Consider the following 27341-nt stretch of genomic DNA (forward strand, 5'->3'; position numbering starts at 1 on the left):
TGATGATAGATTTCTCTACTTCTGTCGCCAACAACATCTTCCCTTCAGGATGCCACTACCTCGGCTGCAGATCCCGCTGCTGCATCCATTGCAAATCTTGTCACTGCCGTCGTAAATTTGACCTCCGAGCCCTCCAACCTCCAAGCCCCATGGGCTTCCAGTGTGTTTAGCATCTCATAGCCCTATGGTCTCTAAGTCCTCCAGCCTCCGAGCCCTTGTCGCCGTGGGTTCGTGCTATGTTTCGCCTCCTAGAGTTGTCCAGCCTCCGAGTCCTTGCTGTCGTAGGCTCGTGCTATGTTTTGCCCCCTAGAGCCCTCCAGCCTCCTAGCCCTTGCTGCCAAGTGCTTCTGCTGTGTTTCGCCTCCTGGAGCACTTCAGCCTTCAAGCCATCGTTGTTGTAGGCTCCTGCCGTGTTTCGCCTCCTGGAGCCCTCTGGCCTTTAAGCCCTTTGGCCTCTGAGCCCTTCGGATTTTAAGTCCTTGCCGCGAGTGCTCTGCTATGTTCCGACTCCTGGAGCTCTCGCTGCTACGCACCACCATTGTCGTGCACCCCTGCCATTGCACACCCCTACCGTCATGCGCCCCTGCCATTGCTCACTCCTATTGTTGTGCGCCCTTGCCACTGGATGCCCCTGCCGCACTCCGCCTCTCTGAGCCCTCCGGCCTTAGGAGCCCTTGTTGTCGGGCGCTTCGCCTCTCAAAGCCCTTCGCCCTCCGCCCTCTGGAGCCCTCGTTGCCGCGCGCCTTTGCCATGCTCCGGCTCTCGAAACCCTCTAGCCTATGGAGCCCTCGTTGCCTCACGCTCCGCTTCTCGAAGCCCTCCAGCCTCCGGAGCCTTCGCCACTGCATGCTCTACCGCGCTCTACCTCCGAGCCCTTGCTGCCACTCTGTCGCCCCACTGATCCAACTTTCCATGCAGCCCACTCCTTTTTGTTATAAAAGTGTCCACTCTCGTGGATGGAGGTACACATACATATTTGCACCCATCTATTTCCATGGACCTATTACCGTTCATTTTCTTCATCTCCCCCGTGGAAGATCGAATTGAGCGTCAACGTGGACAAGGTGGGGCACCCCTTACCTCCATTCTAACCCTCTCCTTCGCTCCTCTACTCCTCACAGGCTCTCCAGATGATTCCGTTCTCCCTTCAGCTCATGGTGATACCCCTTCTACAACTCCTTAGGCATCTCCGAGGGTCCACTACTCTCCGTACTCAACAACTCCATTAACACATAAAATAGTTCGACCTCACCTTCCTCCTAGTCATGATGACTTCGTTAACATTTCAGACAGCTCACCAATGGCTTATTCATCGAAGGTCTTAGAGCAGGATCACACCTATTGAGAAAAACTTCGAGATACATGTTTAAAATAGTACAGACATATACTTAGACGACCAATAAATGCTCCAATTAGATGATATGAAGTTATGATAAATATGTATATCAAATGAGGAAGTCTAAAAATAACTTGATTAATAATAATAAAATAAAAATAAAATTTATTAAATATAAATAATTTTATAATAAGAAATAGAGAACAATGTGGTATAATTTGTTTTGGGGAGGGGTATTTTAAAATTATCCTATAAATTAAGGCAAATTTTGTAGTAAATTGAACATTGTTTATTTTTTTATATAAATTAGAAACCGCAGAACCTAAACCCTACCTCGACGCCTTCCCCCGCTGACCGGTAGACGCCATGGCCTCCCTGCTCAAACCAAAGCTTCCACCTTTTTTTCTACGGCGTCTGCTCTTCGATCGCCGCTGCAGCTTTACTCCCTCTGTTGCCGTCGACAACGCCACCACTACCCTCCCATCTGTCGCCACCCCCATCTCTGCCGTTAAGTCCCAACTCCTCGAGAACCTCTATACCCTCATCAGAGATCACCGCCGCGCCAACCCCAGCGCTTCGCCTACTCCGCCGCCGCCGGACCTCACCATCTCCTCCCTCTCCTCCTCCTTCTCCATACTTTCACCTTCTCCTCCTTCGCCTTCCCTCGCCGCCCAGCTTATCAACCGCTGCGCTTTCCTCCACCACGGCGCCCCCTTCCACCAAACTCTCGCCTTTTTCAACTGGTGGCTCGCCGCCTCCTCCCTCCCCTCAGCACCCTCTCCTTCCGCCGCTCCCTTTGTGGCAATGATCAACTTCTGTGGCAAACACCACCACTTCGACATCGCCTGGCACCTGCTCGACAAAATGCGCGCTTTGGGAATCCCCATCGCCAACCAGACATTCTCCATCTTGATCCGCCGATATGTTCGCGCCGATCTCCCGGACGATGCCACCGAGGCTTTGCTCCGCATGCCAGACTACGGCTGTGAACCCGATGCGACTACATTTTCCTCCCTCCTCGCTGTCCTCTCCAAGAAGCGCCAAGCCGCCAAGGCCCAGTCACTCTTCGACGCCCACAAGCACCGGTTTCCGCCTGATGTCGTGATCTACTCCACCCTCGTCCATGCTTGGTGCCGTGCCGGAAAGCTCGATGAGGCAGAGCGTGTCTTTGCTGAGATGGCCACCAGCGGAATTTCACCCAATGTGTATACTTACACTGCAGTGATTGATGCAATGTGCCGCGCAGAGCAGATGCCTCGCGCAAATGAGCTTCTTTGCCAGATGATTGACGCAGGGTGCCCCCCCAATACCGCAACTTTCAACAGCCTGATGCGCGCCCACGTCAAAGCAAGGCGGCCGGAGCAGGTTCTGCAGGTCAAAAACCAGATGAAGCAATTAGGCTGCGAGCCCGACGTTATCACCTACAATTTATTGATTGAATCCCACTGCACCAAGGGCCAGAAGAATCTTGATGCTGCACTCAAACTACTCAACCAAATGACTGCAAGAGGCTGCACTCCCGACTGCCTGTCCTTCAATCCCATGTTTCGCTGCATTCTCGATCTCGAAAATATTAATGCAGCGCACAGATTATACGAACGGATGAGGGAGCTCGGAAGCAAGCCTAACACAGTTACTTATAACTTGCTCATGGAGTTATTCAGCAAGGAGAATTCAATGGACATGGTGCAGAGGATGAAGAAGGAGATGGAGAAGGAAGGTGTGGAGCCAAATGCGAATACGTACAGTGTGCTGATTACAGCATTTTGCATCAAAGGCCATTGGAAGCAAGCTTATGTGTTGATGAAAGAGATGCTGGAGGAAAAATGCCTCAAGCCGGCAGCTCCTACCTATAAAACAGTAATGGCTTTGCTGCAGAGAGTTGGGCAGCTGACAAAGCATGAAGAGATCGAGGGGAAGATGATCGAGCATGGTTTCATCACCCGGCCTACATGAGGAGACAATGTCGTACTACCGATATTATAATTCACTGAAGTTCAGCCCTTTTCAAATGCAAGCTGTGGAAGAATTTGTTGTAGCTCTATGGATGCAGAGGTATCATAAGGCTGTCAAGGAGCTGAGCTTGATTGTATCAAAATCTGACATTCTTCTTATAGAGCTTGTTCGAACTTGTTTTGTTTTTGTTTTTTTTCTTATGTGCTAATCACTATTTCAAAAGTTAGTAGCCGTCCGTGATTTACCTCTTCCGTATTGGCCCTGAGACTGGTTGGCGGGGACGCTGGGGGCGAACGTATTCGCCTTTTTTTGTCACCTTGTTCGAATTTGTTTTTAAAATTTTTATCAAAATTTGATCGATATTGTTGGCTCATAAATTAGTCGAATCATTTGCAGCCCCTTGGGCATGCATGGAGAAAGGATATCCGAAGGGCAAAAGATGGGTAACAAAAGGAAGAGAAAGACAGCAGATGGATGACAAAAAAAGGAAGACAGAAAAGATGAACAAAAAAAATGGGTTAGCGCTCCTAGTCGCTTGCTCGTAGGCGAGCTACTCCAGCCACCTACTCACAGGCGAGTGCCCCCTACAGCTTGCCCGTGGGCGAACTCCCCTAGCCACCGCTTGCTTGCGGGTGAGTGCCTGAACGTTCGCTTGCTCGCAGTTGCCCGCCTGCTCATGACCGCCAACCTGCTCGCTGGCGAGTGCGAGACCGCCAACCTACTCGCGATCAAGCAGTCTGCTTGCTTGCTCGCGGGCTAGCGTGAGGCCACCCGCCTGCTCATGGGCAAGTCGCCTACGAGCATGAGGATGTCCGCTTGCTTGCTTTCTCATGGGCAAGCACGAGGCAGCTCGCCTGCTTGCAGGCTAGTCACCTGTGAGCGTGAGGCGTGGAGGTGTTGGTGATGACGACACAAGAGGACAAGCAGAGGAAAGAGTTGTAGGTTTGATTGATTGGAGGCGAGCGAGAATGGAAGGAGGAGGGGGAGAAAAGGCTCAGAGAAGACAACAAGGAGGCTGGTGACGGAGATGGTGCCAACATATGTGAGTAGAGGACGGATTGAGTTTTCCGCTTGGGAGAATGGAAAACAACTAAAAAATGATCTGGTGATGGATTTAAACAGGGTCGTCTCAACTGGTTCAAAGACCCTAAGCAAATTTTTATTTAAAAAATATTAATTTATTTTATATAAAATTTATTTCTTTTAATATTTTGAGATGAAAAAAATTAATTAAAAATTTATATTTAAGCCTGATAATAATTTTTTCCCATGGATAAGATTATTAAATTATTTATTTTTTATGAGATATTATTGAACATAAATAAAAATTTATTAATTTTAATTTTGAATTTTTTTCAGATAACTTTATATTAACAAATATTATTAGTAGTATTATAAGTTATTCATGTATAACAAAATATTTTTTAATATCTCAAGTATTGATTTTAATTTAGATTTATTATTTATATATTTTTTTCAAAGTATTATCTTCTAAGAAAATTTAGATGATTTTTTATTTAAATTTTTAATTGATTCTTTTAAGTTTTTATTTTTAATACTAATAACAAATATACTTCATATTTTTTTATTGAATAATATGTTTTTAATATCCGGAATCAATTTAATATTTAAAAAACTAATATACTATTTTGTATCAAATCAAATCAATAAAAACCTTATTTTATGTTGTTATTTGAAAGGGGAAGAAAGAACGCGTAAGGTAAATCCTCGTGGAGAAAGGAAAATGGCGTCCTTTGAAAGTAGATATCTTGGATTAAATTCAGATGTCCCAGCTCTATTTTTTAAATTTTTTAAAATTTTTAAAAATAATTTTTTTTAAAACATCCTTAATATTATATTATACTCTGAGTATCTAAAAATATTTATATTGAATACCATAATCAAGAATTCTAAAGGAAAATCTTATTAACTTAAATTCATTATAATTCATCCTCTAAATTTTAAATCCTAATATATATATATATATATATATATATATATATATATATATATATATATATATATATACAGAGAGGTTAGCCTGCGGCAGTTTTGCTGCGGTTTCGTGTGGTGCTCGTCCAAGTCATTCGAGTCACGTGGAGACGCATAAAGGGTTTAGGCAAAACTCACTTTCCCAAACCTCTACACTGTGAGCCCTAGCAGAAGCGCCCCTGCGAGCCCGCCGCGAGCCCTAGCATAAATCGCGATTCTCTCCCTCTCCCTCTCTTCGCCATCTCCTGCCGCGATCGCACTTTCCCAAACCTCCCTCTCCCTCTCTTCGCCATCTCCTGCCGCGATCTCCTTCCTCTCTTGAAGCGCCATCTCCTGCCGCGAGCCGCTTCTCACCAGCCATCTCCTGCCGCAAGGATCCCTAGCAGAAGAAGCGTCGGCCACTCCCTCTCCAACGCCTCCCTGCGGCGACCCGCTACCTTTCCTGCCTAGATTTGGGATCCACAACAACGCCTCCCTCTCCAACGGTTTTCTCACGCCTGGACTTCTCCTGTAAAAATTTTTTTTTGCCTGAACAACTATATAGATTTTTTTCTAACCCATTAACACAATAAATCGACGTATCTAGTCCATTCCGCTATGGATCGGTATATTTGACAGATGAAGGTTTAAGTTTTGTTTAATTAAAAATTTTATATTTTAGAACTATCTATCTAGTTAGAGTTTGATATTACAGAATTCCTGAAAACCTCTTTATATATTTGTAAGTTTATTTTCAAGTTTGCTAATAAATATCATTCATAAATTTTGTTTATAACGCTAAGTCCCAACAAAAACTAACACAGTGTTTATGGGTGCGTGCCTGAGGGAGATGCATATGCTACATTTTACTTATAGTTTTGTTGTTTTTTTTTCCTTGAAGAACTGGATGTTTTGCCGTGAAACAGTGCTGCTCTGGAATGTTTATATACCCTTGTGTCTATGAGAATGTGCTTTGGAATGTTTAAATATAGAAACTTGAACATTGCTACATTTTTACTTATAGTTGTGTTGTTTTTTTTCCAGAACAGCTAGATTTTTTTTCTCGAACATTCAATTCCATCTTTAACTTAGCTGATGCTCTGTTATGACAAGAGATACGTGTGCCCAACATCCAAGAGTAGCAATTCGTATCTACTAATGTATTTGTATCATGTCTATGACTTGATGTTGTATTCATATCAAAATCACTTATGGTTATTTTGTTAATTGGAATAATTTTTATTTATTTATCTATTGTCAAATATAATGCGAGGGCACCCAGAAATGGAAGAAAATAGATTTGATGATCAGGAATTCATTCCCCAAGTTCTAGATGATCGAAAGCCACAAATTGGAATGGAATTCTTATCTCTAGATGATGCATATTCGTTCTATAACCAATATGCACGAGAAGCCGGATTTAGTTCAAGGAATAGCACGAGCAGGAAAAACAAAATGACAAATGAAGTCACATGGAAACAAATTGTATGCTTTAAAGAAGGACATACAGATCTAATGCGACACAATAAACATCCAAACCCTGATCAACAAATAAGGGAAAGAGCACGTGGCACAGTTAGAACGGGTTGTAAGGCAAATATTGCATTTGTCAAGAAACAGATGGGACCGGATTGGGTTATCTGTAACTTTATAGAAGCTCATAATCATCCGCTCTCAACTCCATCAAAGGTGCATTTGCTTCGCTCACATCGTAGTGTTTCTACAGCCAAAAAAGCATTGACAAAACAGTTTTCAGAGGCCAATGTACCAACTTGTCAACAAATTCGTTTATTGGAGATAAAGTATGGAGGCCCTGAACGGGTAGGTTGTACAGAAACTGATATTAGAAACTTTGAGAGAAATATAAGGGATGAACAAAAGGGTATTGATGCTGAAACACTTATCGAGTTTTTTACATCTGAGCAGGAGAAGAATTCAGCTTTTTTCTTTACCTACGAGACTGATTCAGATAACAGATTTAGTAGGTGCTTTTGGGCTGATCATATATCAAGAAGGGCATATAGTGTATTTGGTGATGCTATTGTATTTGATACAACTTATAACACCAATAAATATGGTTTGATTTTGGCACCATTTGTAGGAGTTAATCATCATCATCAGACAATTCTTTTTGGTTGTGGGTTTCTTAGTGATGAGAAAACTGAATCTTTTGTTTGGTTGCTTACAAAGTTCTTAGAAGCTATGCCTAAAGGTGCACCAAATATTATCATCATTGATCAAGATCCTGCAATGACAAAAGCTATTGCACAGGTTTTGCCTCAAACAGTGCATCGATATTGTTTATGGCACATATTGAACAAATTTCCAGAAAAATTAGACCCTTTGACTTTTCAAAACCATTATCACAACATAAAGAACATAATTGCAAATTCTACATCACCTGATGATTTTGAGAAGTCATGGGAAGAGACTATCAAGGAAGCTAACTTAGAGAAGAATGATTGGTTGTCCTTGATGTATGAATTACGATACAGATGGGTGCCAGCATATTTTAGTCATGTATTTTCTGCAGGAATGTCAAGTAGCCAAAGATCTGAAGGATCACATGCATTTTTCAAGAAATATGTCTCAAATAAGAACTCATTAATGGATTTTATCACACGTTTTAATAGAGCACTGAGACACCAAAGACACAACGAGTTAGTTGCGGACCATATTGACATGAATGACAATCCCAAAGTTAATACAACCTGGCCAATGGAAAGTCAAATGGTTAAGTTGTACACAAAAAAGAAATGGCTGGAGTTTCAAAGTGAAATGATCTAAAGTCATAGTTATTATGTGCAACAAACATTTACAGAAGTTGCCTCAGCGGTTTACCACGTGATGAAATTTCAAAGTTCCTCTTCCTCAAAATCAAGAGTGCTCATGCATGACAAACAAAGGGATTACATATCGTGTAGCTGCAGAAAATTTGAGTTTGAGGGCATTCCATGTAGACATATGTTAGCTTTTTTTCGTATCAACCAAGTGTTTCATTTGCCTGATACGTATATACTCAAACGATGGACACGGCATGCAAAATTTGGAGCAATATATGCTTTAGGGGAGCAAAATGTCATTGATGATCCAAATTCAGAAAAGTATTTGATGTCCAGGCACTCGAGGTTATCCTATAAAGCTTCAGTGTTAGTTGATGATGCATCTTTGAGTAATGAGAGGACAACCTTCTTGGATGAACAAATCGATTGTATCTACAAAAAAATTCAAGAGATGTCCATTAGTACAACATGCAGTGATAGAAGTCAAAGGAAAAAATCCATTGATGAGACCCTTGGTATTATTGATCCTTTTGTAGTAAGAACTAAGGGATGTGGGAAGAGATTAAAATCATCAAAGGAGAAATCAACATCAAATTCTAGACTTTGTCGTGGATGCGGACATTGAGGAGTGTCACATGACAAGCGTAACTGCCCCAATTTGTAACAAGGGTATGTGTCGATTCAATTTTTCATTTTTATTATATTTTTTCTTGCAAACAAATTTATTTTATTATCTTTTGTATATGACAGAGTGTCAAGTATCGGATCAATTGAAGATAATAATCATATTAGTCTTGACGACACATATGAACCGGATTTGGGATCTATAGCGGGTACTATCAAAGTTTTAATTTGTTAACTTATAGTGATTTATTGTTTATTCAGAAAATAAAATTAATAAATTATCTTTATTGTTATAGGTTCTAATAACATGCGCTAGGATGTTGTAGTTATCTATGGTATGGTTGATATATCTATTTTCTTTGTTTCTCTTGTTTGATTGGTTTAGTGCATTTCTTGTATTAAGGTGTTTGCTATTTGGTTTAGTGCATTTCCTATGCGTATCAACAGTGATTAGATAAACACAAGCTTTTGTTTATGGAAATGGAAAGGACGTCCCCCCTTCTAAGGTATGTTTTTCATGCAGTTTAATGTTAAACATTTCTATCATTGTTGTTTGTATTTAACTTGATGTGTGTCTTCTTTCAGTGAATCCAGTGTTAGAGAAGAGCTGGCTTGGCTTTGGTTTCGATTGGATGCATCCCCTGTTATATGTATCTTGTAGTGACTAGATTGTGCAGTATGCTCACATTATAGTAAAGAGTTATTTGCTTCTCTGTTATATCCAAAGAGTTATTTCTCATTGGTCTTGAAATGTACACTGCTCACATTATAGTAGAGAGCTATTTGCTTCTCTATTATATCCAGAGAGTTATTTCTAATTGGTCTTGAAATGTACACTTCTGCTTCTCTGTTATTTGCATTTTGATTTTAATTTATCATTTTGAAATGTACACTGCACTGCTCCCCAATTGAATCTATGGATGCTAACTCCCGTTGATCTAGTGACTTAGATTGTTTGAGATTTTGCAATACTTCATTGACTGCTATGTCCAGCCCAAACAGAGAATTTTTTATGGTGTTGAATCTTTCTGTTAAAGCAGATGTTGTCATCAGTTGACGGTAAAGAAACCAAAAATTTTACAATCTTTTTATGGTGTTGAGTTTTTTATGCTTCATCTGGTCTGTGTCAATATCATCCCGAATAAATTAAAATTACAAAAGAAACCAAATTGAGTTGAAACTGAATGACCAATTTAACTAAGACGATGATGCTTTACGATTCCTTTTGGAGAAACATTCTACAACTATAACATTCTACAATTATTGGTCAACGGATCCCACTAGTCCTAAAAGGCTCGAATTAGCTATGGAGTTTGCTTCAGACCAGGCTCTTATTTGTATCAGTTCTACTTTCTCTTTCTCTTGCTGTGATTTTCTTGTGTTTGTTTATTGATTGACAAAGATCAAATTGACCAAATCATTTGAATACTCTGTATACTCATAATTTGCAGTATCATTTTCATATACGAATTAGGCAAATAGACAATAGAATTCAATCGACCCATATTAGAACAATAGAATTTGTGAAATCAATATGGAACTTTCAATTACACAAAAGATGATAAGACAAATCAAAACAAATTTATCAAATTTTACAAGTTTTGAGTGCCGATCACGAGCACATTTGTATCGCAAGAGCAAAAACAAATTTATCGAATTGTACAAGTTATGAGTGTCGATCACAAGCACAAAATTGAAACAACTAAATTAGCGAGACAACAATATAATTGTTGGATTTCCATACCAGTATCGACAACATGGAATTTAAACTGATGGCTTGCATCCAAAATTACAAACATTCAACCAGTTACATTACAAAACCAATATTACTTAGAGGAATTTTAACTAACAAGATGAACTAACAACACAATCAATATTATGGCTAAGAGAATCAAGTTCACCATTATTGATATCCAAATAAATTTCGGTACATGGATTATTCCTGGATTATGTTCATGAGAAGCATTGTGTTCACTGTCAATATTATCAGATGAACTAGTATTGGGTGTCACCCACTTTTGCCATCCATGTTGCCCGCATCTGTAATACTGTCTTCCAGGATTCTTGGTTGATCTAGAAATACAAACCATTGTTCTTTGCCCGCAGTCCCTACAGGTTACAGCTTGAAATCTCGTATTGTCGATGCTGCTATGACTTGATGATGCCATGAAATAGCAACCTAATAATCAAATTTACATTAATTAGATTAACACAAAATTAAGCAACTTAAAATTAAGCACATTCTCATAGACATAAGGGTATATCAACATTCCAGAACAGCACTGTTTCAAGGCAAAACATCCAGTTCTTCAGGAAAAAAAAAACAACAAAACTATAAGTAAAATGTAGCATATGCATCTCCCTCAGGTACGCACCCATAAACACTGTGTTAGTTTTTGTTGGGACTTAGCGTTATAAACAAAATTTATGAATGATATTTATTAGCAAACTTGAAAATAAACTTACAAATATATAAAGAGGTTTTCAGGAATTCTGTAATATCAAACTCTAACTAGATAGATAGTTCTAAAATATAAAATTTTTAATTAAACACAACTTAAACCTTCATCTGTCAAATATACTGATCCATAGCGGAATGGACTAGATACGTCGATTTATTGTGTTAATGCGTTAGAAAAAAATCTATATAGTTGTTCAGGCAAAAAAAAATTTTTACCGGAGAAGTCCAGGCGTGAGAAAACCGTTGGAGAGGGAGGCGTTGTCGTGGATCCCAAATCGAGGCAGGAAAGGTAGCGGGTCGCCGCAGGGAGGCGTTGGAGAGGGAGTGGCCGACGCTTCTTCTGCTAGGGATCCTTGCAGCAGGAGATGGCTGGCGAGAAGCGGCTCGCGGCAGGAGATGACGCTTCAAGAGAGGAAGGAGATCGCGGCAGGAGATGGCGAAGAGAGGGAGAGGGAGGTTTGGGAAAGTGCGATCGCGGTAGGAGATGGCGAAGAGAGGGAGAGGGAGAGAATCGCGATTTCTGCTAGGGCTCGCGGCGGGCTCGCGGCGGGCTCGCGGGGGCGCTTCTGCTAGGGCTCACAGTGTAGAGGTTTGGGAAAGTGAGTTTTGCCTAAACCCTTTACGCGTCTCCACGCGACAGCATATTAAATCTCGCTTACTCTCTCTCGATATATATATATATATATATATATATATATATATATATATATATATATATATATATATATATATATATATATATATATATATATATATATATATATATATATATATATATATATATATATATATATATATATATATATATACTATCAGCTGCGGACATCGCTCGTGGCAAACTCCACGTCACGCATTTTAATTATCTTCTCGCCACGAGTCCCTGCAATCACAGCGTTTTAATTTTCCTCCCCGACCCGACGCGGCGCCCCTCTTCCTCCCCCGACGCACCTGTTCCCTCCCTGTGCCCTAGCTCGTCGCTGTCCTCTTCCTCCCGACGCCGCCCCAACCGCAGCTCCTCTTCCTCCCCCGACGCCGCCCCAACCGCAGCTCCTCCTCTTCCTCCCCCGACCCCGCCCCACCCGCAGCCCCTCCTTTTCCTCCTCCCTCCATGTTCCCTCCCTGTGCCCTAGCTCGTCGCTCTCCTCTTCCTCCCGACGCCGCCCCAACCGCAGCTTCTCTTCCTCCCCCGACGCCGCCCCAACCGCAGCTCCTCCTCTTCCTCCTCCCTCCCTGTTCCCTCCCTGTGCCCTAGCTCGTCGCTCTCCTCTTCCTCCCGACGCCGCCCCAACCGCAGCTCCTCTTCCTCCCCCGACGCCGCCCCAACCGCAGCTCCTCCTCTTCCTCCTCCCTCCCTGTTCCCTCCCTGTGCCCTAGCTCGTCGCTCTCCTCTTCCTCCCGACGCCGCCCCAACCGCAGCTCCTCTTCCTCCCCCGACGCCGCCCCAACCGCAGCTCCTCCTCTTCCTCCTCCCTCCCTGTTCCCTCCCTGTGCCCTAGCTCGTCGCTCTCCTCTTCCTCCCGACGCCGCCCCAACCGCAGCTCCTCTTCCTCCCGACGCTAGGGCACTACTCGCGCCAGAGAAGCCCTCCTCTTCCTCCTCCCGAGCTAAGTCTTTGATCTGCAAGGTAACGTGTTGTCTCATTTAATGTGAAATAAGTGAGTATATTCCCTGTTTTGATTGTGTTTGGTTGTTGTCTTGATCTATCAGTTAGGTTCTCGAACCTGACTATTTTTTCACACAAGGAAGATCTAGGAAGGTAATATATTATATCCTATCAGTGATTCTAGGAATGTTTAAGCAGAAATAAGCCAGTTTGTTTAGATGCGATCATTTCCTAGTGAATTTTGCTTCTTGTTTGTCTTTCAGCATTGACAGTGTTGTGAACTGTGAAAAAGAAGATATTTTCCAATTCGGCCTCATTCTTCTAGAGATTGTCACAGGGAAACTTCCAGGGTCCAATACTCAGCTTGATTCTCTCAGAGCTAAGGTACATAAAATTCTCCTCTATGAGCTAAATTGACATGGAGATTTTGATCTACAAGTGAAAAATATTACTGCTTTTCCGCTTCATGTTTGGACCTATGCAGTGATGAATGGGATATATCTCAGTTTTTTAACTATCAGTTTTTTATAAATTGTTGTTGATTGATAGAGTTCTTTAGCTATCAGAGTATGCTAAAATTCCCTCTCTTTTTTTTTGATAAGTTGCAAGATTATGTTGAATGACTATTAGTTGTTCTGTATTTGAATTAGACCTCCTATTAGTTGCAAGATTATGTTGAATGTCCATTAGTTCTGTATTTGAATCCGAACCTCCTATTAATTGCAATATTATGTTGAATGTCTATTAGTTGTTTTGTATTTGAATTCATAGTATTTCTGTTTCTATTTTATAATATCTACAATAAATTGTATTTTTTACTTGTTTATCTAATTACCTATTGTCAATTATAATGTGAGGGTGTCCAGAAATGGAAGAAAATCGAGTTGATGATCAGGAATATATTCCACAAGTTTCAGATGATCGAAAGCCAAAAATTGGAATGGAATTCTCATCACTAGATGAGGCATATTCATTCTATAATCAATATGCACGAGAAGCTGGGTTTAGTTCAAGGATGCACACGAGAAAGAAAAATAAGATCACAAATGAAGTAACGTGGAAACAAATTGTATGCTTTAAAGAAGGACATACAGATCTAATGCGGTGGAATAACCATACAAAAGCTGATCAACCGACAAAAGAAAGAGCACGTGGCGCAGTTAGAACGGGTTGTAAATCAAATATTACATTTGTGAAGAAACAAACTGGGCCTAATTGGGTTGTTGGTAACTTTACAGAAATCCATAATCATCCACTTTCTACTCCATCTAAAGTGCATTTGCTACGCTCACATCGTAATGTTTCGGCAGCAAAGAAAACATTGACGAAACAGTTTTCAGAGGCAAATGTACCTACTTGTCAACAAATGCGAATATTGGAGATAGAATATGGAGGACCTGAGGGAGTAGGTTGTACAGAAAAAGATATTAGAAATTTTGAGAAAAACCTAAGAGATGAGCAAAAGGGTATTGATGCTGAAACATTGATCGAGTTTTTTACATCTGAGCAAGAGAAGAATTCTGCTTTTTTCTTTGATTATGAGACTGATTCAGATAAAAGATTTAGTAGGTGTTTTTGGGCTGATCATGTATCTAGGCGGGCATATAGTGTATTTGGTGATGTAGTTGTATTTGATACAACATATAATACCAACAAATATGGCTTGATTTTGGCACCTTTTGTAGGAGTTAATCATCATCACCAGACAATTATATTTGGTTGTGGATTTCTAAGTGATGAGAAAACTGAATCTTTTGTTTGGTTGCTTAAAAAGTTCATAGAAGCCATGCCTAAAGGTCCACCAAGTGTTATCATCACTGATCAGGATCCTGCTATGACAAAAGCAATTGCACAAGTGTTCCCTCAAACAGTGCATCGATATTGTTTATGGCACATACTTAACAAATTTCCAGAAAAATTAAACCCTTTGACTTTTCAAAACCATTATCAAAGCTTAAAGAATGTCATTGCAAATTCTACAACACCTGATGATTTTGAAAAGTCATGGGAAGAAGCTATCAAGTCTGCTAACTTAGAGAATAATGATTGGTTATCGTTGATGTATGAATTACGACACAAATGGGTGCCAGTATATTTTAGACATTTATTTTGTGCTGGAATGTCAAGTAGTCAAAGATCTGAAGGCTCACATGCATTTTTCAAGAGATATGTCTCAAATAAGAACTCACTGATGGATTTTATCACCCGTTTTAATAGAGCACTGAGACATCAAAGACACAATGAGTTAGTAGCTGACCATATTGACATAAATGAGCATCCGAAAATTAAGACAAATTGGCCCATGGAAACTCAAATGGTTAAGTTGTACACAAAAAAAAAATGGCTGGAGTTTCAAAGTGAAATGAGCGAGAGTCATGGTTATTATGTGCAGCAAGCATTTACAAGAGTTGACTCAGTGGTTTACCATGTGATGAAATTTCAAAGTTCTTCTTCCTCGAAACCAAGGGTACTTATGCATGACAAACAAAGGGATTACATATCGTGTAGTTGCACAAAATTTGAGTTTGAGGGCATTCCATGCAGACATATGCTAGCTTTTTTCCGTATCAACCAAGTGTTTCATTTGCCTGATACATACATACTCAAACGATGGACACGGGATGCAAAAATTGGAGCAATATATACTTTGGGAGAGCAAAATTACATTAATGATCCAGATCCAGAAAGGTGTTTGATGTCTAGACACTCAAGGTTATCTTATAAATCTTCAATATTAATTGATGATGCATCTTTGACTAATGAGGGGACAACATTTTTGGATGAACAATTTGATTCTATCTACAACAAAATTCAAGAGATGAATATTAGTAGAACATGCAATGATAGAAGTCAAAAGAAGAATTCTGTGGATGAGGGCCTTGGTATTATTGATCCTTCTTCAGTCAGAACAAAGGGATGTGGGAAGAGATTGAAATCATCAAAGGAGAAATCAACCTCAAATTCCAGGCTATGTCGTGGATGCGGACTTCGAGGAGTGTCACATGACAAGCGCAATTGTCCAAATTTGCAACAAGGGGGGTATGTGTCGATTAATGATGCATTTTTATTGTAATTTTACTTGCAAAAATAAATTTATTTCATTACATTTTGTAAATATGACAATGTGTCAATTATCAGATCGACTGAAGATACTAATGATAACATTGTTGACGACATGTATGAACCAGATTTGACATCTATAGCAGGTACTATTAAAATTTTAATATGTTAAATTATAGTGGTTCATTGAGAAAATGAAATTAATAATTGTATTTATTATTGCAGGTTCTAACAACATGCATTGGTATTCATCTATTTCCTTTATTTGTATGTATGATTGGTTTAGTGCACTAGATTGCTGCTGCTGATGATTTCACTCAACAGCATGAAGATTATCTAATTTCAAGAAATACTTTGATTCATGGATGATTTATGACCTATTGGTTGCTTTTCCAGGTGAACACTGGTGGCGGGCCTCTTGAGGAGGATACAGTAATGATTCTTTGCACTATGGCTGCATTTGAAGCAAAGGCATGATTAAAACCTTTCACAGGATATTATTTGACTTATGGTTTTCCACATATACTAAGCTTAGGGATATTGAGGTTTTAATCTGAATTCTCATGTCAACCATTGGTAATTGAGGTTTTATGTACAAGATATTCTAGTTTCCACGTACTTTAGTATTTAAGGATCTTCCATTTATATATTCTTGAGTTTTGTCATAGGAATATAATTTTTATTTTAATTTTTGCAGAAATCACAGACGACTTTGACACTACTGGGCCTCTGAGTTCGTGGTTAGCACACATAAACTACTAGAAGGACTTTGGGGTCATGTTTTGAGAGCAATGGTTATCTTGGTGATTTTCATTGTGAAAAATGTTATCTGAAACTATTTGTAGCTTTTTTCCCCTTTCTGAATGAGTTGGTAGGCAGTGATGTTATCTGAAGCTATTTGAATACGTTGGATCCTTCAAAGTTATCTTCAAATACATTTGTTTAATTAATTTGATCCTCCAAAGTTAGTTAATGTGAAATGGCAAGCAGCTTCTGGTTTGAATTTATCCATTATCCAGATTATGGAATAAAGAAGCCAGTTGAGAAACGTAAGTAAGAAGCATGTATGTTGCTTCTTAGCTCTACTCCATTTTCAACGATGGCTAAAAGTACTGCAGTTCAGAGACAATATTGAGTAAGAAGCATGAACGCCTAAACTTAATCTGACGTGTGATTTTGGAAAAAAATTATAATATGGACACAAGAGCACGGATCCTCTGCGTCCGCGTCCAGAGACAATATTGTGGATCGGTCAGCAGACCGATCCACATCTCTCTGGAAGCCTCTGATCGGTCTGTGGACCGATCAGACTACATGTGGATCGGTCCACAGACCGATCCCCCTATTCCTTCTCATCTTGTTGCTTCCTGATCGGTCTACAGACCGATCAGATAATACACAGAAGTACTATGATTATCTGGATCGGTCAGCAGACCGATCCAGTGATACTATGGTTATCTGGATCAGTCTGCTGGCCGATCCAGTGATACACTAGTTATCTGATCGGTCTGGTGATCGATCAGTAACCAATCAGTAGCTCACTGTGGGTTATCTGATCGGTCTGGTGACCGATCAGTAACCAAAGCTACTCTCCTGTGTATAGCCTGATCGGTCTGGGGACCGATCAGCCTAGGGCCTGATCGGTCCCATGACCGATCAGTGCCTTGAGAGAATGCACATAAGAGAAGAGATGGTGATCGGTCTGGGGACCGATCAACCTAGGGTCTGATCGGTCTGGGGACCGATCAGCCTAGGGTCTGATCGGTCCCTTGACCGATCAGATACCATGTGTTTGATCAAATCCAGAAGTAAATGAGAAGTTTCACTTGGCAAATAAAATAGAGCTGACATTTTAACCGCTTATAGCCTGATCGGTCTGGGGACCGATCAGCCTAGGGCCTGATCGGTCCCATGACCGATCAGTGCAGCACAGAAGAGAAGAGATGGTGATCGGTCTGGGGACCGATCAGCCTAGGGTTTGATCGGTCTGGGGACCAATCAGCCTAGGGTCTGATCGGTCCCTTGACCGATCAGATACCATGTGTTTGATCGAATCCAGAAGTAAATGAGAAGTTTCACTTGGCAAACAAAATAGAGCTGACATTTTAACCGCTTATGGGATTCTAAAGCCAGGTTCATTAGAAATTTTCTGATGTATAGTAAAAGAACATTGAGCTCTTAGAAATTTTCTGATGTATAGTAAAAGAACATTGAGCTCTTGAAATGGATAGCAGATTTAGCCTTATACTAAATTATCAGAATTTGCCATATAAGCTAGAACACCACACAAGTTGCCAAAATGGACGAACAGGAGAAGAAAGCAATACCTTCGATTTTATCCTCAAGTCCTAATGAAATAGCAAGCTTGGGCATACTCAGATTAAACTACTAAAAGCAATTTACAGTTACAACACTAATTAATCAACGCTAGATAACCACCTAAACTAATAAACCAATTAGCCTTCAACGGGTTCTTACAAACATTTAATATGTCATATTACAACAACAATAACATTACTCAACACTAACTAACAAGACCGAACTAACAGAGTAATAAGGTATAAAGCCAAAAGAGTCAAATTCACTATAACTAATATCCAGACCACTGATGGTACATTCCAACTTCCTAAAATATGTCCACGAGAAGCAATATGTTCACTTCCTAACCTTCCACGACATCTTTCACTGCTATCTTCATCAGACAAAGTATCGGCTACGACCCACTTTTGCCAGCCATGTTGCGCACATCCATAATACCTCCTTCCGGGATTTTTGCTCGTTCTAGAAACACATACTAATGTCCTTCGTCCGCAAACTCTGCATGATACATGTTCAAATCTCGTATTGTCGATGGAGCCGTAACTTGATGATGACATGAAATACCAACCTATTAAGCAAACGAGAATTACTTAGATTCAAATATTTTTTAATGTACATAGAATGTATGATAAATCAATTCAAAACAGAAAATAAGCGATTTTTGCATTACTGTATAAATCAGAGAAATAACATCAGTTGCAACTTAATCAGAATTTTGTATAAATAAAATATTAGAACTTAAAATGAAATGATTTACCATTCGTTGATACTAGGAAACATTAGTTGCAACTTTCCTGCATAACCAATATGAAAAACATAATTGACAATATACATAATGCGTTGATACTCTGAAGCATTCGTTTATGCAATTTTAATGCGTTGAACAAGCTCAAGTCACCTCCAATAAGATGAAAGGACTCTAATTTTTATAAGTACTCGTTTCAAAGATGTATACTTGGTGATATCGACAGGAAGTAAACATCAGCGAATGAGGAATGATTGAGCCAAAAAAAAAAATTATAGTTGGTGAGAAGATATAAATGGAATGAAGATCAGAACAAGAATAGAGGAATGATTGAGCAACACACCATCGAAATGGAATGAAGATCAGAACAAGAAGAAGAAAGCAATTTCCGACGATCATTCCCTCGAATCACAAAATGGCCCGGTATAACATAGATGCAAAATCAACTTTAAAAAAAAAAGTTTTTACCGGCAATGAAGGGACGAGGACAGCGAGGTGTTACACAAGCTAGTGAGGACAGCTTCAAAGAGACAACACGTTACCTTGCAGATCAAAGACTTAGCTCTACTTCTGCAGGGGGCAGCGTCGGGAGTAGGAAAGTAGGGCTTCTCTGCGACGCGAGCAGTGCCCTAGTGTCGGGAGGAAGAGGATCTGCGGTGAGTTGGGGCAGCGTCGGGAGGAGGAAGAGGAGGGCTTCTCTGGCGCGAGTAGTGCCCTAGCGTCGGGAGGAAGAGGAGGAGCTGCGGTTGGGGCGGCGTCGGGGGAGGAAGAGGAGCTGCGGTTGGGGCGGCGTCGGGAGGAAGAGGAGAGCGACGAGCTAGGGCACAGGGAGGGAACAGGGAGGGAGGAGGAAGAGGAGGAGCTGCGGTTGGGGCGGCGTCGGGGGAGGAAGAGGAGCTGCGGTTGGGGCGGCGTCGGGAGGAAGAGGAGAGCGACGAGCTAGGGCACAGGGAGGGAACAGGAAGGGAGGAGGAAAAGGAGGAGCTGCGGTTGGGGCGGTGTCGGGGGAGGAAGAGCTGCTGCGGTTGGGGCGGCGTCGGGAGGAAGAGGACAGCGACGAGCTAGGGCACAGGGAGGGAACAGGTGCGTCGGGGGAGGAAGAGGGGCGCCGCGTCGGGTCGGGGAGGAAAATTAAAACGCTGTGATTGCAGGGACTCGTGGCGAGAAGATAATTAAAATGCGTGACGTGGAGTTTGCCACGAGCGATGTCCGCAGCGGTGCGCAGCGTATAGTCCGCAGGGTAGCATAATCGATATATATATATATATATATATATATATATATATATATATATATATATATATATATATATATATTAAAATATAATAAATTAGGGGCTCTAATTTTATTGGGCCTTAGACATATGGCGTAATAGTCTATATCTTCAACCGACATTGAATTTAAAAATCTATCCATCCATTATTTAATAAGAAGTAAACAATAAAAAAAAAATTAATCCGTCTTTTTTGAAGTAAACAATGAAAAATTTGCTCTACATAAAACTTTCTTTAAATTTTAAATCTGTTATTTCAAGTAAACAGAGCATTAGGCATCACTCCGTCGAAGAAGAGGTCAAGAATATAGAGCAAGAAGTAAAGAAATCATCTAGTGAGTCTTCGTGTACCCGCCAGTTGCAACGCCAAGATTCGTGCCTTGGGCCCTTGGGTCCCCCTCACTTGGGCCCAGCCCAATCAAATAACTAACTAACTAACTAACCCCCTCCCTCGGTTTGCAAGATTTGTGCAGTGTTCTTGATCAAGAGACGTGCGCGAATCTCCATGCGCGAGCCACTCAGGGGCCGACCGTTATTTCTCCTCTCATTTTTGGCCTTTGCTCCACAGCACAAAACTCCACCGCTTCCCCAAATTTCCTCTTCTTCTTCTTCTTCAGCGTTCACATCTTTAACGCCTTCTTCCCTTCTCGCTCTGCTGCCGCCATGAGCTCCCTCCATCGCGACGACACCGTTCTACTCCACGGCGACCTCGACATCACCGTGCACGGTGCCCGCCACCTCCCCAACATGGACATCGTCTCCCGGTTCCTCCGCTGCTGCATCACCCCCTGCGCTTCCGGCCTCCCCAGCGGCGGATCGAACTCTCTCCCCGCCCCCGCCGGTCATCCCCGCCTCGAGAATAAGATCGCCACCTCCGACCCCTATGTCACCGCCTCCGTCGCTGGCGCCATCATCGCCCGCACCCGCGTCATTCGCAACTCCCATTGCCCCGTCTGGGGAGAGCACTTCAAGATTCCCCTCGCCCACTCCGCCGCCGCCCTCATCTTCCATGTCAAGGACGACCACCTGTTCGGCGCCCAGATCATCGGTACCGTCACCATTCCCGCCTCGCAGCTCGCCTCGGGCGAGGCGATGGAAGAGTGGTTACCTGTGATTGCCCCGAGTGGACGGCCGCCGAAGCCCGACACCGCCCTCCGCGTGTCCCTCCAGTTCACGCCCGTTGAGCTGACCATTGATTACCGCCACGGCATCGCCGGGGACCCCCAGAAGAGCGGGGTTCGGAATGCGTACTTCCCCGTGCGGAGGGGGTGCTCCGCCACGCTTTACCAGGACGCTCATGTCAGAGACGGGGAGCTCCCCGGCATCAAGCTTGAAGATGGAGCCGTCTTTGAGCGCGAAAAATGCTGGGAGGACATCTGCCATGCCATTCTTGAGGCGCATCACTTGATTTATCTCGTCGGTTGGTCGATATATCACGAGGTGAAGCTGGTGAGGGAGCCAACACGGCCGCTTCCAAATGCAGGGCAGCTCACACTGGGCGATCTACTCAAGTACAAATCGCAGGAGGGAGTTCGGGTCTGTATGCTAGTTTGGGACGACAAGACTTCACACCAAAAATTTTGTTTCAAGATGGTAAGAGCAAGACTGAATTTTCTTTAGGTAACTTAAACTAACTTCACCATGCATTTTATACATTTAAAATCACATGAACGAAGATATTGTTTCTTGATTTCCGAGTTTAAATGGGAGGAATTGAAAATGTGCATTCAAGATTGCCTATGGTTCATTGCAGATGTGGGGATGTTGAATAAATTTTAGAAGTTATATGTTTTTGTTCCACGAGTAAGCAATAGATGACAGGTAGCTATTATATCAATCAATATAACAGGTTTATGATACGACTTAAAAGTCATTATCTAGAATTCTGGTGATTCTTGGCTACAATACACTTCATGTGCTTGGTTTACTTTGTCAGGAAGGAGTTATGCAAACTCATGATGAAGAAACCCGAAAGTTTTTCAAGCATTCCTCTGTCATCTGTGTCTTGACACCTCGTTATGCAAGCAGCAAGCTTAGCATTTTCAAGCGGCAGGTATGTTTTAGCACCATAAATATGGGTTTCCCCCTGAATTAAAAGGATATGTGAGGATCCCATTTGGTGTTACAAAATGTTTTACTATTGAACTATGAGTCTTTTGGCCTCCATTCATCATTAGAAAGCATAGTCAGTATAACTGTTCAAAGTTCAAACATTGATCTCCTGGAGCTATATCATTGTTGATGTGGATGAATTTTATTTCTCAATACATTCAGTTTATTGGATTGCAACTGACTAATTTGATTGTAACTCTCGAGATGCAACTGGATACTTATCCAAAATGGGTAGTAATATTCTCACAATTAACTTTTTATACGCTAAAACTTTAACAAAATTAACATACTTGTGATTGGAACTATGCTCAATTTAAAACAATCTACGCTTTGTGTTTTTGAAGTATTCAATTCTATCGATGGATAATAAGAAAGAGGAATTGAGATAAATATATGAAGTAAGAAAAGTCTAAAGCAGCTATAAATATCAGATACAAGCCAACTTTTTTTAACTTTGCATATCAATTTTACAACAATCAGTGTCTTTCTGCAGTTAGATTGCATGTGTGGTATTTTGTTATTTAGTTAATTCTTCCGGTTCTGCATGCATGTTTCTTTAATTGGTTCCTTTGTATGTGATCCCTTTATATTTTTGTTTTTGTTTAAAATTGTTAAGTAAACACAATTTAAAATCGACAAGTAGGTTAATAATTGAAAAGAAGATACAGCAAACAAAATTGGCAAGTTATATCATTCAAACAAAATTATTAATTCCTGATATGCTCTTTTATTTATCATGTTGTTTTCAAATGAAAATTTGGCAAGTCCTCTTTTTTATTAGTTAAAGAATTTGACAAGTCCTCTTTTTGATTAGTTAAAATTTTTCATTATCTACTTACCTAGTAGTACTTCTTCATCAGGTAGTTGGTTCTATCTTTACACACCACCAGAAATGTGTACTTGTTGATACACAGTTTTTAGGGAATAAACGGAAAATAACTGCTTTCCTAGGAGGCTTGGATCTTTGTGATGGACGTTATGATACACCGGAGCATAGACTTTTTAATGATCTTTATAGCGTCTTCTCTAATGATTTTCATAATCCCACATTTTTTGTGAGTATATTTTTCATTTTGTTATTTCAATTGAAAACCTCATTGGTTTTTCTACTTCAACATTAAGACCCTCTAAGCTCATTGACTTCATTGTTGTATGTGTTCTCTTGACAATGGCACTAAGCTTTCAAATGATAATTCATTTTCCGAAACTATAAGTCGTCTATGTCTTTGATTACAACTCGAGTGGTTTTAACATCTTATAACCTTGTTGTATATGTTCTCCTGAGATGAAATTAGGATTTAAAATGCTAATTTATTTTCATATAATCATGAAGCACCAAGGTTGTAAAAAAGTAACTCAAGGTCAACCTGTATTTGTGTGGTTATCCAGGAAGTGGTTTTATCTTTTACTGTTTCATTGTCCTAACAAATTCATATGGGGTAGTACCTGCTGTCCACAAGTATATCAGCAGGAAGTTATTTTATTTTGCCACCAATTTTTCTCCATTGTTAGGTTCTGCATGAATAAAAAACATTGCAGGAAGTATTTCTGATTATGGGTTCATACTTGTCTGCATGAAAAATATGTTTGTGTAGAACTATAGAAAAAACTTAATTGAAACATTTGTCACACTGAACAACAAACTTGGGCATCAATGATAAGACTAATCATTGTGGTATTCCATACTTCTGTTAATTGAGTTGTAGAAGAATAGAGTTGTTTTCAATCATCTTGAACAAAATGACTGTTGAAAGAATCTCAATATTTTGTATTTCTGTTGTTTTATTGTACATCAAATTTGGCAATCCCATTGATATATTTTTTGGGTGAATAATCCCATTGATTATACACTAGTTTTCCATGTTCCTTTGGTTTGTGTTTCCTAATCCATTTTAATTAGGGGCATCCAGAGGTAGAAACTAACGGACCAAGGGAGCCATGGCATGATCAACACTGCAGGATTGAAGGTCCTGCTGCATATGATGTGCTGGAAAATTTTGAACAACGCTGGCGTAAGGCAACTAAGCGGGAATTCGGCTTCCGTATTAAAGAAAAAGTGGCACGTTGGCATGATGATTCTCTAATAAAGCTTGAAAGGATCTCATGGATAGTTAGTCCTTCAGCTATGGTTTCAAATGATGATCCAAGTTTATGGGTTTCTAGTGAAGAGGATTCTAATCACTGGCATGTTCAGGTTGTACAAATTCAGTTATTTAAGAGTTTTTCATATGTTGTTAATTGCTGAATTTTAAGTTTCCAGATTTTTCGCTCTATAGATTCTGGATCAGTAAAAGGATTTCCAAAGAATCCCCAAAATGCCCAAGAAGAGGTTAGTTTTTTGTCAGAGCATATTATTCAGTATACTGGCTCAATTTTTAAATGTTGGACTCGTATCAATTGTTCTAAATTTCTTGGATGAATATTTTATTTCTAAATATAGTGGCATCATCTCATTTCTTTTTCTTACAATAGTAGTTCCGACAAATTAAATCTTATCTCACCTATTTTTTACTATTTTTTTTCAGAACTTAGTTTGTCAAAAGAATTTGATCATTGATCAAAGCATCCACACAGCATATGTGAGGGCAATCAGATCTGCAAAACACTTCATATATATTGAGAATCAGTATTTTCTGGGTTCTTCTTATGCCTGGCCATCTTATAAAAATTCAGGTTTGCCTTCTTCCAATTTTAGTAGTATTTTCATCCAGCATGTGAGAATCTTACATTTTTCTGGGTTTCTTATAAAGAAGTTGTTGTTTGTATTTGGTATCCAATATATGGAACCTCGCCCTTCTCGCATGCTTTTTAAGATATATTTCTCATTAATAGCTATATCTAAAGGTTACTGAGAGAATCAAGTACTATGATTAAGCAAGTGTTCTGATCCCCACTAATATCAACTTCCCATCTCATTGATGGCGGTTGAATCCTGCAGTCTCAATGAACAATCATTTAGATGTGCCGAATTTCCTATCAACACTGGATAGGAACAATACATCCAATTTAACTGCCATGACTTTTATGGTTGAGGATTCTTTTTTTTTTTGGAATTAACAGGTGCTGATAATCTGATACCTATGGAGATAGCATTGAAAATTGCTAGAAAGATTAGAGCCAAAGAACGATTTGCTGTATATGTGGTTATACCTATGTGGCCTGAAGGAGATCCTTCTTCTTTTACTGTGCAAGAAATCCTCTTTTGGCAGGTACACCGACCTGTTCAAAAAATGTTTTTGATAGTTTAGTTTTTTGAATTGAAATAATGTATGTTGATCTATTGAGTTTTTATACAAAAAAAGGCAACTTTGTTCATGGACTGCAATGTTCATGCACTATCATCAATGTCCTGTATAATATTCATCAACTAATTCAGATTAATAAAAATGGATTTCTTGCTTGTTTGAGTTGATCGCATTTCCTCCTATTTCTAATTTTTATGAAACTTTACCTGTTTTTTATTTTTATTCCAGAGCCAGACAATGCAGATGATGTATGAAATTATTGCAAAGGAACTTAAAGATGTTAATATTGAAGATGCACATCCACAAGACTATCTTAATTTCTATTGTCTTGGAAAGTGCGAAGAATTGCCAAATAATAACTTGCAGTTAAATTGTGAATCTTCCGACAGAAGTCCTGTGGTACTGTATAAAAGTACTTTTATTCTATTCATTGTCTTAGAAGATTGTTACTGACATGTTCCATCTTGAATGTCCCCAGGCATTAGCGCAAAAATTTCGTCGATTCATGATATATGTTCACGCAAAAGGGATGATTGTAGATGATGAATATGTGATAATTGGTTCAGCTAATATCAATCAAAGATCTATGGCTGGTTCAAGAGACACCGAAATAGCAATGGGTGCATACCAACCTCATAATACATGGGCTGAGAAGACAAGGCATCCAAAGGGCCAGGTTGGTGATGATCACATACTACCGACCTTTCTTTCTCCCTTGTCTTTACCCCATCAAATTGGCATCAAAATTATCTTAATTTTGTCGATCTATTGATTTTTTTCCCATTCGATTCGCTAGTGCATCCAAATTGTAGAAATTGCTTGCCTTTTTTCCTATAACTTGGGTGAGACATTCTGAATCTTTAATTCAGAATAAGCTTACCACATGCATATGTAAGCTTGGCGCACTATAAATCTCATATATTAAATACATATCCTTCCACTTTTCAAGTATCTCACTGATCTTGCAGGTATATGGATATAGGATGTCTCTATGGGCAGAGCATCTGGGATCAGCGGATGGTCGCTTCGAGGAGCCCGAGAGCATGGAGTGTGTAAAAGTCGTAAACCAAATTGCCGACGATAACTGGTTGCGATACACCGCCAACGAAGCTACATTGTTGACGGGCCACATTCTCAAGTACCCTATCAAGGTCGAGGCTGATGGAAAAATTGGACCTCTCCTTAACCAAGAGTGCTTTCCAGACATCGGTGGCAAGATTCTAGGAGCTCCTTCAAATCTTCCTGACACTCTTACCACATAAATTCTCTCAGATCAACAACAGCACATACAACAACTGGAGAAAAGGAAATAAGAGTTGTATAATTAGTTAATGCAAAGTTTTAGAAATAGACTTTTGATCTCTCTGTTGGTTTATTTACTTACTGGAATTAGATTTCTGTGCATTTATTGTGTACATTAGAAAACAGGAACACCAATAGGTACTTTCTGCTACCCAAATTCTTACGATTAAGAACCAACAAAATGGAAAATGGAATGTGTTAGTGATAATACTTATATATTATTCTTTTTTTTTTATATAGGAAGTTGATAATGGAAGATGTGATGGAAAAAAGATTAACGAAGACATTTGGTATTTTTTTTTTTTTAATTTTCTCTTCTCGTTGTTGAATGCTTGAAAAGCTTGCGGTTGTGCAAAGCAACACACAAGGCTGCCCATAACTCGCGACTGCTAGTTATGGGCGACTGCACGAAGCAGTCGCATGGAGCAGCCTATGGCTCATGACTGCGAGTTGCCTCTCACGATTGTAAGTGCTATTGAGAGAGATTTGATTGACACGAATAGGGTTACAAACGAGCTGAGCTTTGGGGTGTTTAAGCTTATTTGATAAGG

At 40.2% G+C, this 27341-nt stretch overlaps 2 protein-coding genes across 2 annotated transcripts; both read left to right on the plus strand.

Annotated features, from left to right (window-relative positions):
- Positions 1-1650: 1650 nt before the first annotated feature.
- Positions 1651-3514, plus strand: LOC121971264 (pentatricopeptide repeat-containing protein At1g20300, mitochondrial-like). The gene has a single exon (XM_042522442.1). It carries the CDS (start codon positions 1703-1705, stop codon positions 3290-3292), a length of 1590 nt encoding a protein of 529 aa, XP_042378376.1. The 5' UTR covers positions 1651-1702; the 3' UTR covers positions 3293-3514.
- Positions 3515-16773: 13259 nt separating this feature from the next.
- LOC122040886 (phospholipase D delta-like) lies at positions 16774-26976 on the plus strand. The gene is made up of 11 exons (XM_042600368.1): positions 16774-16843; positions 20700-21724; positions 22068-22184; positions 23104-23298; positions 24156-24437; positions 24504-24572; positions 24769-24916; positions 25304-25452; positions 25717-25887; positions 25967-26164; positions 26457-26976. Exons 1-11 carry the CDS (start codon positions 16774-16776, stop codon positions 26748-26750), a joined length of 2718 nt encoding a protein of 905 aa, XP_042456302.1. The 3' UTR covers positions 26751-26976.
- Positions 26977-27341: the final 365 nt, after the last annotated feature.

Source organism: Zingiber officinale, chromosome 1B, assembly GCF_018446385.1.
Source record: "Zingiber officinale cultivar Zhangliang chromosome 1B, Zo_v1.1, whole genome shotgun sequence".
Classification (NCBI taxonomy): domain Eukaryota; kingdom Viridiplantae; phylum Streptophyta; class Magnoliopsida; order Zingiberales; family Zingiberaceae; genus Zingiber; species Zingiber officinale.

Excerpts from the sequence above, each read along its gene's own strand:
- LOC121971264 (XM_042522442.1), top strand. The coding sequence starts at position 1,703 with ATGGCCTCCCTGCTCAAACCAAAGCTTCCACCTTTTTTTCTACGGCGT.
- LOC122040886 (XM_042600368.1), top strand. The coding sequence starts at position 16,774 with ATGGCAAGCAGCTTCTGGTTTGAATTTATCCATTATCCAGATTATGGA. Across the intron at positions 21,725-22,067 it reads AAAAATTTTGTTTCAAGATG|GAAGGAGTTATGCAAACTCA; the intron begins GTAAGAGCAAGA and ends TTACTTTGTCAG. Across the intron at positions 24,917-25,303 it reads GCCATCTTATAAAAATTCAG|GTGCTGATAATCTGATACCT; the intron begins GTTTGCCTTCTT and ends TGGAATTAACAG.